The sequence below is a fragment of the Cyprinus carpio genome, chromosome A6 (genome assembly GCF_018340385.1).
Source record: "Cyprinus carpio isolate SPL01 chromosome A6, ASM1834038v1, whole genome shotgun sequence".
In the NCBI taxonomy this organism is placed as follows: Eukaryota; Metazoa; Chordata; class Actinopteri; order Cypriniformes; family Cyprinidae; genus Cyprinus; species Cyprinus carpio.
Genome location: NC_056577.1, coordinates 3,686,098 through 3,702,527, shown reverse-complemented (window position 1 = coordinate 3,702,527; position 16,430 = coordinate 3,686,098). Strand labels below are relative to the sequence as shown.

At 39.3% G+C, this 16,430-nt stretch overlaps 1 protein-coding gene across 1 annotated transcript in view; it reads left to right on the top strand.

The window, feature by feature from the left end:
* Positions 1–16,430, top strand: part of LOC109093786 — a 38,079-nt gene that overhangs the window by 21,228 nt on the left and 421 nt on the right. The window contains exons 14-22 of the mRNA XM_042757571.1: positions 197–1,239; positions 2,643–2,892; positions 9,183–9,272; positions 9,599–9,829; positions 12,810–13,004; positions 13,069–13,246; positions 15,532–15,648; positions 15,723–15,932; positions 16,152–16,345. Of these exons, the coding sequence (XP_042613505.1) occupies positions 197–1,239; positions 2,643–2,892; positions 9,183–9,272; positions 9,599–9,829; positions 12,810–13,004; positions 13,069–13,246; positions 15,532–15,648; positions 15,723–15,932; positions 16,152–16,345 (2,508 nt within the window). The remainder of the gene's footprint in view (positions 1–196; positions 1,240–2,642; positions 2,893–9,182; positions 9,273–9,598; positions 9,830–12,809; positions 13,005–13,068; positions 13,247–15,531; positions 15,649–15,722; positions 15,933–16,151; positions 16,346–16,430) is intronic.

The following is a 16,430-nucleotide window of genomic DNA, read 5'->3' as shown; positions in this document are numbered from 1 at the left end:
ATTTCAAATAAAAAACTTATTTTAAACAGTGATAATATTTCTGATTTTACTGTATTTTTCATCTCATAAATGCATCCTCTGTGAGCAGAAGAGACTTATTTCAAAAACATTACAAAATCATAATGTCAAACTGCCCACCTCTTCCATTTCATAACTATTTAATCGCCTGAAATGACTTTTATCTTTTGTTTTCCAGGCCTCATCTCTTGTCAAAGAGTGTATGGAGTATTTAGAACACACAAACCCTCCCATGTGTGTCTGCTTGAGTACATTGCATGCTTTTGAGGAGCGTTTCAAAGACTTCTCACACCAGCACTTTCAGGACAAGAGCTCAGCGTTGCTCGAGAGGCACCCGGATGGGATTTGGATGTGGAATGCGGTCTGGGCTCAATGCCGAGACATCAGACAGCGGCTCACCGAGATACTGCAGGCCTCCTATAGAAATCAAAAGCCTCTGGGATCGCCACAAAAAGACAGTGTGGCGGCGAAACGCGATGAGGCCCACTTGAAAGCTCCGACCCTGAGCGTAATTACAACTAGCCTTGGAGAAAATGAAGCCGACCCCCAAACAAACCCTGCTGGCGGTCATACGGAGACTCAAAATAGTCAAGCCGGACACGGTGATAATGAGACAGTGACGCATTTCGATCTTCACTGTGAGCCTGTGACGAGAGAAACATCACCGTCTTCAAACTCTGACCCGACAATGACTGAAAACATGGGTCTTCAACACTCATTCAAGCTCAAAGAGGAAGGAAGAAGACAAAGTGAAGGCAAAGTTTCCACATCACACAATGGCCGTCGGATGTACTCTCACAGCGACAGTGATCTCAGAAAGTCAGGCCGGGTCAATGAGCTCAACCGTTCACCACATTATAAAGCCCTGGTCCGCTCACGTAGTGAAGGCTCGTGTTTACGACTCACTAACGATCATGTTTCTATGTGGAAACCCAATGCTGCAGTTAAACACAAAGTCCAGACACGTGCAGCTTCCTGTCAAGAGAGTGACTCAAGCAGAGCATCATGGGATGGACAGAGCTGTAAACTGTCTCACCAGGACAGCTTCTGTTCCAGCTCTTCTGGACTGAGCCAAGCCGACGTCAATGAGACCAGCACTGACACCAGATCTGACCGCCAGAGCTTGATTTCACCAGCAACACAATCAGATATTGTTGTCAGAACGCAGGACGAGTCCATCTGCAGGCCTGACTGTATGCTGGATCACAGCTATACTGTACTGTGAGTCAAACACAACATATATGCAATGCAACATTATTTTAATGAGAGAGATACAGGGCTACATTTCCCAAAAACATTGTAAGCCTAAGTAGATCATGGAACTGCTGCCACCAGTAATTTCTACAATCAACTTATGATCACAATGCTTTTGAGAAACGAGACAGACAAGAGCTGGACAAGTTATGAAGAGAGGGAACATATCATTCATCTGTTAATAATCTCATCTTTTGGTTTGCGCCCATCAAGTTCCAAACAACAAGAAAATTATCACCCGAGATGAAGCACCTTTATTTTTATCCAGAAATGTAGTTTACATTACAAATTCAAAATGTAACAATTATAGTATTAATATCATTTAAATAAAACAATTTTAATATCGCAATAAAACATTATTTAAAAAAAAGTTTCAAATATTACCTAAATTCTATTTGCAAAATAAAAATAATATAGTTGTAAATATTATAAAATAAAATACATTTAATACTATGAAAAGACAGTATTCCATTAAATCATTAAATATGATATTATCCAAAAATATAGTTTCCATTCAAAATTTCCATTAAAGTTTTAACATTATAATAAAACAATATTTAATTACATATTTTTAATATGATATTATCCAAAAAATAGGGATCTTATTATAAATTCTAAATACAAATATTATTGCCACATGGTTATTTAATATAGTTTTAATATTATAAAAATAAAAGTTTCAATATTATAATAAAACAATTTACTTAATAAACAAGCTTTCATATTATATTATATTATCCAGTAACATATTTTCACTGCAAATTCTAAATAAAATAATCAATATCATGACTATTTAATATAATTTTAATATAATTTAAATATTATTCAAATAAATAGGTTTGATATTATAATCAAACATTTAATTAAATAGCATTAATATGATATTATCCATAAATATATTTTCCATTTTTACTTCAAAATAAAACAAACATTACCACATGATATTTAATATAGTTTTAATAGGAATACAATTAAATAATTGTAATATTATATTAAACTTTTAATATTATAATAAAATATATTGAATAACATTTTTAATATGATATTATCCAAAATATAGTTTCCATTATAAATTCAGTTTTAATATTGTTAAAGCAATATTTATTAAAATAGTTATATTATAATATTATATAATATTATTTCCACCACAAATAACTAGATTTATGTGATGTATACCATTACTGCAATGTAAGATATACTCAACTCATATATTATACTTGTCCTGGCACTAAAATGATGTCAGATTTTGAAATATTTACCATATATCTGTTTGTCTGCTATGTATTTGTAATTGTAAATAAAGTCAGTGTTGTAGAAGAGAACAGGGATCATGTCAGACAGCTGCAATGTCTCTGTTGGTGTCCTGACAGTAAACTCCAGCGCATCATGAAGGAGCTGCTTCAGACGGAGAGAGAGTATGTGAGAGCGCTGGGGTACGTGGTGGAGAACTACATGCCGGAGCTGGAGCGTCCCGACGTGCCTCAGGACCTGCGGGGACAGAGAGGAAGCATCTTTGGAAACCTGGAGAAGCTGCGAGACTTTCACCAGCATCACTTCCTTCAGGAGCTGGAGCTGTGTCTGAAGGAGCCCTTCTGCGTCGGACGCTGCTTCTTAAAACACGTGAGCGCTCCGAGCAGGACACACTCACAGTTTCCCATTAAAGCAGCTTTAACCAACCCAGAAACAAATACACTTTTAATGAAAGAACCATAAAACTCAAAAACAGGTCACATTTTACCCCAAAATGATAAGACACAATTTATATTTTGCATAAGAAAATTAAGCCTAGATATTTGTCATTTGTAGGACATCATAATTTTAGAAACATTAATATTTGTTTGCATTATTTGAAAGTCAATTAAGATCATTTTTGCTAAGTTAATGTAAAAAAAAATTATGTATTTTCATAGCTAAGCCAAAAAAAAGTAAAATAAATTTGCAAGGTACTAAGGCATTAAATTGCAAGGTACTTATATATCATTGTAAAGTTTGTTATATTTGTACTGCTTTAATTGTTTTTTTTTTGTTTGTTTTTTTTAAGTAAAATTATTAGAATTTGAGGGGAAAACATGTTGTCAAAGTCCTCCCCCATTTTCTTATGAATTTAAAACAAATTACTTTAATGCACATTTTTTAATACACATTATCATAACTGTAATGCAAAAAAAATAACAATAATTAAATAAACCCTGATATATTATTCAAATTGCATGAATATTACAATTAAATAAAATGTATGGCAAAAAATCTGATATATTATTTAAATTGAACCATGAATACTGATATATATATATATATATATATATATATATTATTATTATTATTTTTTTTTTTTTAAAGTAAAATGCTTGGATGCATTAGAGAATATGAGGGTGTCACATCCACACAAGGAGAGGAGAAGACGGGTAAGTATTTTCGTGAAGCTTTATTAGCATAGCACTATAACAGAGCAGGTAAGTGTGGTCACAGACGGTGAATCTTCAAGCACTGATCAACTGGTGAGTTCAAGTACAGAGCAAAGCCAGTACAACAAATGAGTCACTTCCCTTAATCGATGTGTCTGAATCTCCACAGAGCCACAACTACGGTCCACGAGGAGCAGGCAGAAGATCCACAAAGAATGTCCATGCAATCTTGATTCCAGCCGGTGGTGAGTGAGTGAGGTGAGTATTTAAAAGGTGTGGTGATTGCTGGTGCAGGTGCAGGTAATTAGTATTCAGGTGACGGTTCACGTGGGCGGTGCATGGGAGATTGAGTGGATGGTGACTGGCAATGGTGACTGGGGCTGAGGGAACAAGCTGAGGGTGTGACACTACCCCCCCCTCCACGGGTGACTCCAGGCACCCTAGAGCGGCGACGGGGACGACCACGACCTCTGGGAGCCGGGCGGTCCGGGTGTTGTCGGTGGAACTCTCGAGGAGAGCCGGGTCCAGGATGTCGTTGCGTGGTACCCACGACCTCTCCTCGGGACCGAACCCCTCCCAATCTATGAGGTACTCCAGGTGGCCGTTCCGCCGCCGGGAGTCGAGGATCTCTTGGACCTGGTTGATGCTGTCTCCCAGGATCTCGGGTTGGTCTGGAGGGGGAGGCGGTTCCGGCTCTGTGGAGGAAGGAGAAACTGGATCAGTGTGACGTTTTAACAGTGAGACGTGAAACGTGGGTGAAATCCGGTAGCGTGGTGGTAGGTCCAGGCGGTAGGTGACGGGATTTATCTGGGAATGGATGGTGAACGGCCCTATGTAGCGGGGACTCAGCTTTTTGCAGGGCAGTCGGAGGCGGATATCCCGAGTGGAGAGCCAAACCTTGTCTCCAGGTAGATAGACGGGATTAGGCGATCTGCGGCGGTTAGCGGTCTCTGTATGCCTCCGAACTGCCCGTTGGAGATGGATGTGAGCTGAGTCCCACACCCTCTCGCTCTCCTGGAACCAGTGATCTACCGCGGGCACCTCAGAGACTTCTCCTGACCAGGGAAACAGCGGTGGTTGATAGCCTAAAACACATTGAAAAGGGGTTAAGCCTGTAGTGGTTTGGCGAAGGGAGTTTTGGGCATACTCAGCCCACGGCAGATACTGGCTCCAGGTATCCTGGTGTTTGAGAGCAGTAAGTACGGAGGTACCGTGAGATTTCTTGAATCTTCCGCTCGGTCTGGCCGTTGGTCTGTGGATGATATCCAGAAGATAAACTGACGGATGTCCCCTGAGAAAGCTGGAAAAACGCTCGCCAGACTCTGGAAATAAACTGAGGACCTCTGTCCGATACAATGTCCTCTGGAGTGCCATAATTCAGGAACACGTTGGTGAAGAGGGCTTCGGCGGTCTCGAACGCTGTGGGAAGACCTTTTAAAGGGATTAGTTTACAGGATTTAGAAAAACGATCTACAACAACCAGAATGGTAGGTACCCCCGTGAGGGGGGAAGGTCAGTGGCGAAATCCACCCCTAGATGGGTCCAGGGTCGGCGAGGAATGGGCAGTGGTTGTAATTTACCTACGGGAAGTTGACGAGGTGTGGTGGTAACGGCGCAGACCGAGCATCCGAGGATGTACCGGGTAACGTCACGAACCATGTTCGGCCACCAGTACTTCTGCTGGATGAGCGAGAGGGTTCGCCTGCTGCCAGGGTGTCCTGAGCCAGGTGACGTGTGCGCACTTTCCAGTAGAGGGAGTCGCTGGCTTGTGGGCACGTATATAAGACCCGTGGGAACCTCCGGAGGTGCAGGCTCCTCGAGGGTGGCGGCTCGAATTTCCTCGTCGATCTGCCAGAGGATGGGCGCGAGGAAAACGGAATGTGTCAGAATCGAATCAGGCTCGTTGGTGTCTGGTTCTGGTGAGTACATACGGGACAGGGCATCTGCTTTAGTGTTTCTGTGACCGGGCTGATACGTGATCTGAAATTAAAGCGAGCAAAGAAGAGAGTGACCAACGAGCCTGACGAGCATTGAGTCTTTTGGCGTTCTGCAGATATTGGAGATTTTTTGTGGTCGGTGACAACAGTGAATGGAAACTGGGCTCCCGCTCTAGCCAGTGCCGCCACTCCTCAAGGGCGAGTTTAATGGCCAACAACTCACGGTCTCCGATACCATATTGCATTCGGCAGGAGAGAGTTTTCCTAGAGAAGTACTGCACACGGATGGAGTGGAGCAAGGTTCACCAGACCATTGGGATAACACGGCTCCAATGCCGTGGTTGGCCGCATCAACCTCTACGACGAAAGGCTTGGACGGGTCGGGAGGATGTCGAAGAATGGGTGCTGAGGTGAAGAGGTGTTTAAGATGGCCGAAGGCCTCTCGAGCTTGGGATGTCCAGCGCAGCTGGCGCTGACCTCCTTTTAGGAGGGATGTTCAGAGGAGCCGAGTGCAGGCTGTAGTTCTTGATAAAACGTCGGTAGAAATTGGCGAAGCCAAGGAAACGCTGGAGTTCTTTCACCGTTGTGGGCTCCGCCCAGTTGGCCACAGCATCCACCTTGGCAGACTCCATATGAACTCCCTCCGCAGAGATCACGTATCCGAGGAAGGAGACAGTAGTGCAGTGAAACTCGCACTTCTCAGCTTTTAGGTAGAGGTGATGGTCTCGGAGTCGTTGTAAAACGTGGCAGACATGGGTTTGGTGTTCTTCTATGTTCCGGGAGTAGATCAGGATATCGTCTATGTAGACAATCACGAATTGGTGGAGATAATCACGGAATATTTCGTTCATGAAACTCTGGAAGATGGATGGACTGTTAGCAAGTCCATAGGGCATCACCTGATATTCGTAGTGCCCAGCAGGGGTGATGAAGGCAGTCTTCCACTCGTCTCCCTCTCGGATTCCACGGATCAGGTTGTAGGCACTGCGGAGGTCGAGTTTGGTGAACACCTTGGCTTCGCGCAGTTCCTCCAGAGCCGCCGGAACGAGTGGTAACGGGTAGGCGAACTTGACGGTGGCGTCATTTAGCACCCGATAGTCGATGCATGGTCGAAGTCCGCCATCCTTTTTGGGGACGAAGAAGAAAACTGGATGCAGCTGGAGATGTGGATGGTCTGATGAACCCCCTGATCGAGAGCGCCTCCTGGATGTATTCCTCCATCGCCACCTGCTCAGGACGGGAGAGTGGATATATTTTCCCATGCGATAGTTTGGCTCCTGGCAGCAGGTCGATACTACAATCCCAGGGCCGATGAGGTGGTAACCGGGTGGCTTGTTCCTTGCTGAACACATCGGAGTAGGAGGAGTAAAGGGCACGTCTTCCTATGGAGGTGGAGTGCAATTGAAGATGCGGTGGCGCAGACTGTGAACTCTGGACTGGTTGAACGGTGAATGTGACTCTGGCATTCCGGGTCCCATGCCTGGATTTCCCCTGTGCTCCAGTTGATTTGTGGATTATGTTGGGCCAGCCATGGCCTACCCAGGACGACGTCAACGGTTAGCGCGAGGAAGTACGAGGAGGGCCAGTTGTTCCCGGTGTCCGTGGGGCAGAACGAGTTGTAGCTCGTGTGTCCTTCTAGTTATTTTGCCACCGCCCAATGGTGATCCCTGAATGGTAGTGATACGGTAAGTAGTCTCATTCTGGATGATGGGAAATACGGTGCTTGTTTTACGAAGTGAGATGAGATGAAGTTGCTGGCGGCTCCGGAATCCACCAGGACATGGATGGAAAGATTACGTGAGTTAATTGTTTATCTGGGCTTTGATATGAGGTATGTGAGATACTGATGGGGTAAATGAGACTGTACTCACCATTGGGCGAGGCGGACGGACTGGGCAGGCGTGGATCAGGTGAGTGGCCTCGCCACAGTATAAACACAGCCGCTCCTGGATACGGCGCCTCCGTTCAGAGGCTTCTAGGCGGTAGGAGTCGGTGATCATGGGTTCCTCCTGGTCTCGTTGGGGCGAGGGCGTTCTGGCCGATGGAGAGATGGCATATGAAGCCGTTGAGGCACAAGCCGAGAGATGCTGAGCAACATTTATTGTCTTTCTAATGAATGTCTCTAGACTGACATTATCGTCGTAAATGACCATTTGCTTTCTGATCTGGGGTTTTATAAACCTTTACGGTACGCAGCTAGTAGGGCAATTTGGTTTTTCCAACCACTGGTGGCGGCTAATGTTCGGAAACGGAGAGTGTAGTCGTGTATTTCAGCGGCTCCCTGCCGGAGATTTAAGAGTTTCATCATGGATTGAGAGAGGAGTTAGAGCCACCCCGAAACACTTCCTGGAGGTGAGTGACGAAGGCGTCGAATGAGGATAGAACTGGACTTTTGGAGCCTCCAAAGAGCCTCTGCCCATTGTAGCGCTCGTCCGGTGAGAAGAGAGATCACAAAGGCGACTTTGGTGGCCTCATTGGGGAATTTACAGGTATTCGCGTTGACGAACAGTGAGCACTGCAGAATAAACCCACTGCAGCCACTCGGTTCACCCGTATAGCACGTGGGACGTGCAAGGGGCGTGCTGTTGGTGGCGGAAGCACCGGTTTCGGTGGGTGGTGAAACTGACTGTAGTACTTGGCGGAGGGCAGTCACCATTTCGGTGAACGGGTCCGGAGCAGCTCCCTGAGCTGCAGCGTTAACATCCATGGGAGATATGAAGTTCTGTTTTAGGGGCTGGGATCCTGTCACATCCACACAAGGAGAGGGAGAAGACGGGTAAGTATTTTCGTGAAGCTTTATTAGCATAGCACTATAACAGAGCAGGTAAGTGTGGTCACAGACGGTGAATCTCCAAGCACTGATCAACTGGTGAGTTCAAGTACAGAGCTAAGCCAGTACAACAAAGAGTCACTTCCCCTTAATCGATGTGTCTGAATCTCCACAGAGCCACACCTAAGGTCCACGAGGAGGAGGCAGGCAGAAGATCCACAAAGAATGTCCATGCAATCTTGATTCCAGCCGGTGAGTGAGTGAGGTGAGTATTTTAAAAGGTGTGGTGATTGCTGGTGCAGGTGCAGGTAATTAGTTATTCAGGTGACGGTTTCACGTGGGCGGTGCATGGGAGATTGAGTGGATGGTGACTGGCAATGGTGACTGGGGCTGAGGGAACAAGCTGAGGGTGTGACAGAGGGACCATGTGTTAAAAATGTCTTAAAAATATTAAATCTCTTATATATTTCTTTAATGCATATTTTCATAACTGTAAAACAAACTGATATATTATTTAAACTACATGAATATTACAATGAATATTACTAAAAAAAAAAATAAATAGAAGTGAAATGGTTGGATGCATTACAGAATTTAAGGTAAAATGTGTCAGTTATCAAAATGTTATATATTTGTTTACAGATCTTGTTTTTTGTTTTTTGTTTTTTGTTTTTTTTGTTCAAAGAAGTACATCCCACTCATGTAATATGACAGAGATACACTTCAAATGTCTTCATAGAAGAGACAAAAAGGCCCTGTTTGCACCAGTGATTCTAACACTGTATCTCACAAATTCAGAAAGAAAACTTCGGCCTGTACGCATTGTACAGCAAGAACAAGCCTCGCTCTGAGAGACTGCTCATCGATCACGGGAAAGAGTTCTTTAAGGTGAGATCTTCCTCCAGAAGTGATCCATATGTGATGCTTTAAGGTAATTTCATTAGTATTCAGATGAATACGAATATATGCATTTATTTTACATTTAGACAGACACAGAAATGTACAATTTCAACATAAAACATAAATACTTTTAAATTGCACAACTTCAGAAATATAAAAACAATGCAATTAGGAGTAAAATAATATATAAAAAATTATATATAAAATATATATATATATACTTTAGACTCAGAAGTTTACATTCAGCATCTACTGAATCAGTTTAAAGTGTTTTGAGTGTTTATTAATTATGAGTTATGTGATGTGAATTGCAGCAGAAGCAACAGCTGCTGGGTGATAAGATGGATCTGTCCTCGTATCTGCTGAAGCCCGTGCAGCGCATCAGTAAATACGGTCTGCTGCTGCAGGACATGCTGTGTGAGTGTGAGACCGGAGCGCATGCAGGACACGAGCGGCTCGAGATACAGACCGCGCTGAACATCATCCAGTTCCAGCTCCGCCACGGCAACGACCTGCTCGCCATGGACGACATCCAGGACTGTGATGTGAGCGTTATCTCTAAAACTGTTAAAATATAAAAAAAAATAAAAAAAAAAAATAAAAAGAAATAAATAAAAAATACAATAAATTAAAAAAAATCTTAAAAAATTAAAAATTAGGAATGTTGCCTTGGCAAGTAACTAAAATAAAAAAAAAACATTAAAATGTAATTTACACATTTTCAAACACTTAACTATAAAAATACTTTACAAATATACTAATAATAGTTATTAATTATACTAATAAAATTATGTAATTAAGTAATTCATTGAAGTGCATTTTTATGTACCTCGTGCTCTTAAAAAATAATAATAATTAAATAAAAATTTAACATAAGATTTTCTCTTTGGGCCATTATTCATTAATCTTTACACTCAGTAGCCAAAGAATCAGTTTATAGTTTTTTTTTAAAGTGTAATGCTTCTGATTTTTTTCCTCAAAATGGGCTTATTAATTCAAGTAATATAATCTATAAACTATACATTTATTTCAGTAATTAAAATAAATCTGAAATAAAGTAAAATATATATAAATATTAAACACACACACACACACACACACACACACACACACACACACACACATATATATATATGTATTAGATGAAAAAATTAAAGTTAAAAAAAGAAAAGTTTGAATTAATGCCTTGGCAACTAAATTAATTGAATTACTAAAATAGTCCCATTTTTAATTTGATTATTTTTAAATTATCATTTTAAAATATTAAACTAATTTAAAAATATGAATTAAGTAATTAATAAATATAAAATAAAGTTTAATAAAAATGTTTGTTTTTAAATTAAGGATAACATTACTAAAACTTAAATTAAAATTAAAATTACATTTCAAAATATATATTTAAAACATATTAATACAATATGAATAAATACTACACTGTAAAAACAATACAAAAATGTAATGTTAATTTATTTAGCATTTTTTGAGTTGAAACAACAGTTACTCTGGTTCATTCAACTTTCAACTTAGTTGAGGGCCAATAAACTAAAATTTTCTTGTTGTCTGGACAATTAAAAAAAAATAGTTATGTCTCAAAAAACAAAAAAAAAAGTTGAAATGGCAAAAATCTCAAAATTATTATTATTATTTTTTTTACAGTGTATAACAGTATATACATAACACTGGAGTGAGAGAAATGAGAAAACCCCAAATCCATTCTAGGCAAATTTTTTCTTCAACCCTCTAATTTAGAAATGCACGTCATGGCAAGTGTCACTATTATAGTGTTAGTGATTTGAGATAAACTACAGCGAAACAAAAGCTTATAAAAAGTTCAGAAAATGAACAGCTACCTCAACATCCTCACCATTCAAAACACAAAAAACACAAATAAATTCAATTGATCCTTTTGTCCTTTAAAACACCTTAGCAACGGCATAGCAACACTAAAGGCCGCTAAAACACCTTAGAAAAACCATAGCAGCACCCATCATCTTGCACAGGCAAACATCACCATAATTTATTCAGAAAATGTACAGTAGCGTTAACTTATGTATGTAGTGTTTACTCACTCGTAAATCTATTATATGTGTTGTTTTGCATTAAACATTATGGCAAAACATATTTGCAAACTAAATGCTGACTGAAATAGAGATATTTTTTAGAACAGGATGGTTAAAGGGGAGCTGAAGGCGAGTTTTGCCCACATCACACACTGTCTGTAATTAGAAAGATAAATACCTTCATATTTCATGCATTTATTTTCGGACTGCATGCTTTAAAAAGAAAAGTGCACTAACTAGTACACTCCCTCCACCTGCACATCAGCTCAATGTGTGCTTAGAAAGCTGAGTTACTGTACTCTTATGTAACATGAAAGTCTGAAACCTTAAAGGTTTAGCCGTGCTCTTAACGCTCACCTAATACAAACTCAAAGACACATTCACATCGGGGTTTCACCTGAACAGGATCACTCTCAGTTCTGTCCGCTGTTTTTGTTGAAAAAGAGTTGTGTCTTAGGTAACTTTTCCCAGCAGCTCCCTACGCTTCACTTCCCTCTCATCCCACTGTCTGTCTGCACATCAGTCTCCTTCACCTGAAAACCCAACATGAGAGCTGATGATGGATATTTAGAAGTACTATACATATCAAGATAATTTTATACTCTACCAGTCAAAAGTTTGGAATAGTACTTATTAAACCAATCAAACCATTCATACATCACTTTAAACATTTAAATGTTCTTTGCTCGCATTCTGTATAAATGTTTTCTCTGTTTGAATAACTGTGAAAGTGAAAGTGTTATAATTAGTAACTTACAGATTTTTTTAAATACAAATCCTGTCGTATTAAAAATGTCATATGAACATGAATATTTTTTTGTGAAAAATTAGATACATTTAATTTTTCAGGATTCTTTGATGAAAAGAAAGTTCAAAAGAACAGCATTTACTTATTTTTAGCATTATAAATGTCTTTATTTTTATCAGTTTAATGCATCCTTGATTAATGATTTATTTAATTATTTATTTATAAATCTTCCTTATACCCCAAGCAAATCAGCAAATTAGAATGATTTCTGAAGGATCATGTGACACTGAAGACTGGAGTAATGATGCTGAAAATACAGCTGCGCATCAATGAAATAAATTACATTTTACAATATATTCACATAGAACTCAGTTATTTTAAATTGTAAAAATGTTTCACAATATTACTTATCCACATTATCATTTAAACAAATAAATACATCCTTTTCTAGCAGAAAATAATACTTTCAAAACAATCATAATTTTGCCAAACTTTTGACCGGTAGTGTAGATATAATAGCTTTCAAGGTGAATGCAAGCCTCTCGGTACAAACTTGATGACATTTTTGATTGTTATTAAAAGACACTGAAAAAAACTTTGAATGCAAAAGCAGTTGATAAGTATAAAAGCATCTGCCGAATGCATTAATATAGGCCTGATTTGGTGGTCAAATTCAGCTCACTACTCACTTGTATTGTTTTGTTTGTGTGTGTGCAGGTGAATCTGAAGGAACAGGGCCAGCTGATCCGTCAGGATGAGTTCGTGTTGACCTTCAGGAAGAAGAAATGCTACCGTCACATCTTTCTCTTCCAAGATCTCATACTCTTCAGCAAGACGCGCAGAACAGACGTCGGGAATGATACATACATCTACAAACAACAACTTAAACCAAAACAACTACAACAAAACAAAGTAAATCTAAAAATAAAAATAGAGATGACTTTCTGTTTCACTTTTGCTTTCTGTGCTCTCGCAGACTTCAGACATCGGTATGACCCATAATTCCGGTGACAGCGGGCTGTGTTTCGAGATCTGGTTTCGAAGGAGGAAGTCGCAGGACACGTACATCCTTCAGGCACAGAGTCGAGAAGTGAAGGAGAACTGGACCAGAGACCTGGAGAGGATCCTGTGGGAACAAGCCGTCCTCAACAGAGGTGAGCAGACTGTGATATTCAGTTAGCTTTTGTCTTGATTAACATGAATTATGATTGTAGTGAGTTGCACCAGTGTGAAATAAATTAAGAAGCGTTTAGAGCTAATCCACACTTTCTTGCTCTAGGTTTTATTTTAATTCAGGTTGTTGCATTGCTTAAAGGGATAGTTCACCCCAAAATAAACTTCCTGTCATCATTTACTCTCCCTGAAGTAGTGGTAACACTTTTGAATTCTGTTCACTATTAACTAGTTGCTGATAAATACCAAGGGTTCACACAAAACAAGGGGAGTCCGCTTTTAGTTATTATGCCGCCCACAGTCAGAATCAACTTCCAGAAGAGATCAGATGTGCTAAAACATTAGCCACTTTTAAATTGAGACTCAAAATTCATCTGTTTAGCTGTGCATTTTTTGAATGAGCACTGTGTGATGTTTTTCATTGATTATTTTACTATCTTTATATGTAAAGCACTCTTAAATTAATTACCAAATGTTTAATACTGAAAAGTGTGCTATTTTTGTGATTATAAATTTTACTTTCTTTTATGTGCACTTGTTATTTTGCATGAGTATAATCGTGATACAACAACCATATATCTAGCACATTGGCTATTTATTAGTACTTATAAAGCACATATTAATGCCTTATTTTGCATGAGTATAATCGTGATGCCTTAATCCTACCAATACTTAAAGATAACTACTATAAGAACTATCTTCCTAACTATCAATATGCAGTAATTAGGAGCTTATTGCGGGGAAACTCTTAGTTAATAGTGAACGTGTTTCCTAATCTACAGTGTTACCATATTAAAAAAAATTGAACACAGAAGAAGATATTTTGAAAAATGTTGGTAACCAGACCATTTCTGGTCCCCACTGACTTCCATAGTATTTTTTCCATACTATAGGAGCCAATTGGGACCAACAACTGTTTGGTTACCAACATTCTTCAAAATATGTTGAAAACACACATTTTGAAAACAAATTAGTTTAACCTGTGATTAGATTTGATCTTTTATTCTCTGTATTTTTGTGAAATTCAGTCCTTTTCAGGTACAAGTTAAAAAAAATGAATCCCTAACTGAAATTTAAATCGTAAAAAATGATTAAAGTAAACTACTGTAGGTTTACTGTAAAGCCTTGATTTAATGCAATTATTGTTGCAATCCACTCGTTATCTTGAGTTCTTTTATCTAATGTTTGATTGTGAAATTAAAACCTCAGAGCCAGAAATGTGAATGTGCTCGAGTTTATCAAGAACTGCTGAAATGTGATCTTGTATGTTGAGGAATGTGGTAAGGAGTGAAAGGGGAAATTATGAACGACAGAAGCTCACCTCCCATCCGCAGCTGCATGCATGTATTCCTCCCTCTCACCCCTCATGGCCTCCGCACGCATTTCCCGATAACAGTCCTCCCATTTGATGTGTGCCAAAGATGTTTAACAGCTGTACTTTTCCTTAGAATTGGTTGCACTGTTGTAGATGTGTGCATTAAAGAACAATAGAAACTTCCTATGAGTGATTGCTTTTATACAACAGCTAACATTTCAGCAGTTCCTCTGTATTTCAGACCCACATTTTATTCAGAAAACATGTGCAATGATCTTAACCAGGTGATGAAGAATATAGTGCTTTTCTGTGCTCATAAGAAAATCACAAAACATACAGAATTCATCAAATCCATTGATAATACTTTCTGATGTTTGTGCTGTCACTTCTTAAAATATACATTTTTAAATGTTCTTGAAAAAAGTCTCTTTTGCTCACCAAGGCTGCATTTGATATAAAAAAACTACAGCAAAAATACTAATATTGTGAAATATTATTACAATTTAAAACAGCTGTTTTCTATGAGAATATATTATAAAATGTAATTTATTTCTGTGATCAAAGCTGTATTTTCAGCATCATTACTCCAGTCTTCAGTCACATGATCTTCAGAAATCATTCTAATATGCTGATTTGCTGAAACATGTTATATGTTCAAAGCACTTCAAGATTATTTAATGAATAGAAAATTAAAAAAAAAAAACAGCATTTATTTGAAATACAAATCTTTAATACAATTTATAAATTTGCTGTCACTTTTGATCAATTTAATGTCCTTTCATAAAATTAACTTAATTATTTATTTACCATGATAAACTAACATAATATATATATGTCATGATAAAAAAACAAAAAACAAATCTTTAAAAATTTAAAACCAATGTATTAACACACATATGGGAAGGGCCATATAATATATCTCAGACTGTGTGTCTGCTGACCTTCACACAGAGATCCGTATGCAGGAGAGGGTGTTCATGGGAATCGGACATAAACCCTTCATGGATATCCAGCCCAGTGAGATGGCCATCAATGACCGAGCCATCAACTGCGCTCCGACAGGACGAGGTGAAGCACCTATCATGATTAAACACTGGCTGGCCGAAGAAGTCGATCTTATTTAACACTGTATGATACCGCAGGTGGGATTCCTGTCCTCCGGTTGAATTCTGTCGGCTCGGCCAGCTGTACATCATCCTCTGGAAGCCAGTCGTCCTCTTGCTCTGGGTGGGGATCCACGTCTTCTGTGGGTCATCTGATCGGCCCTAGCGGAGGAGATGTTGTTCGGTACGTCCACGGGATCCTGGAGGAAGATGATTTAGACCAGGAGAGTGGAAACCAGAGTGCACTGGGTATGTCCTTCTTCATATGCAATGTCTAATTTGAAAGTTGTGGTCACTAGAAGTACAATTTAAAATGTAGATTATTTCCCAACACACATTCTTGAATCAGATACAGAAGCAAAATGACAAAGTCTTGTTTTCTAAAAGAAAAAAAAAAGTATCAAAGTTAAGTAAATTTATTCAATAAACATCTGCTAGTGGGTTCAGAAAAATTAACTTGTGTTTCAGTGGAGAGTTCGGTGTCCTCAGGAGAAAGTGTTAGTTGCTTCAGCAGCTCTGGTCACAGCTGCTCGTCTGTGATTGGTGGAGACTGTGACCACGCCCCATCTGAGGTGAAAAAGCCGTTTGCCCAAAAACACGAATGCAACGTTAAACCCACGACTAACCTACCGGGCCAAACCAGGGACCAGCCATGTTGTAAAGTACGGCCTACAAATTCATCTGTTTTATTATTATTTATAAAAATACAACATTGTACGTTAAACAAGCTATTTGCTATTTTTCAGT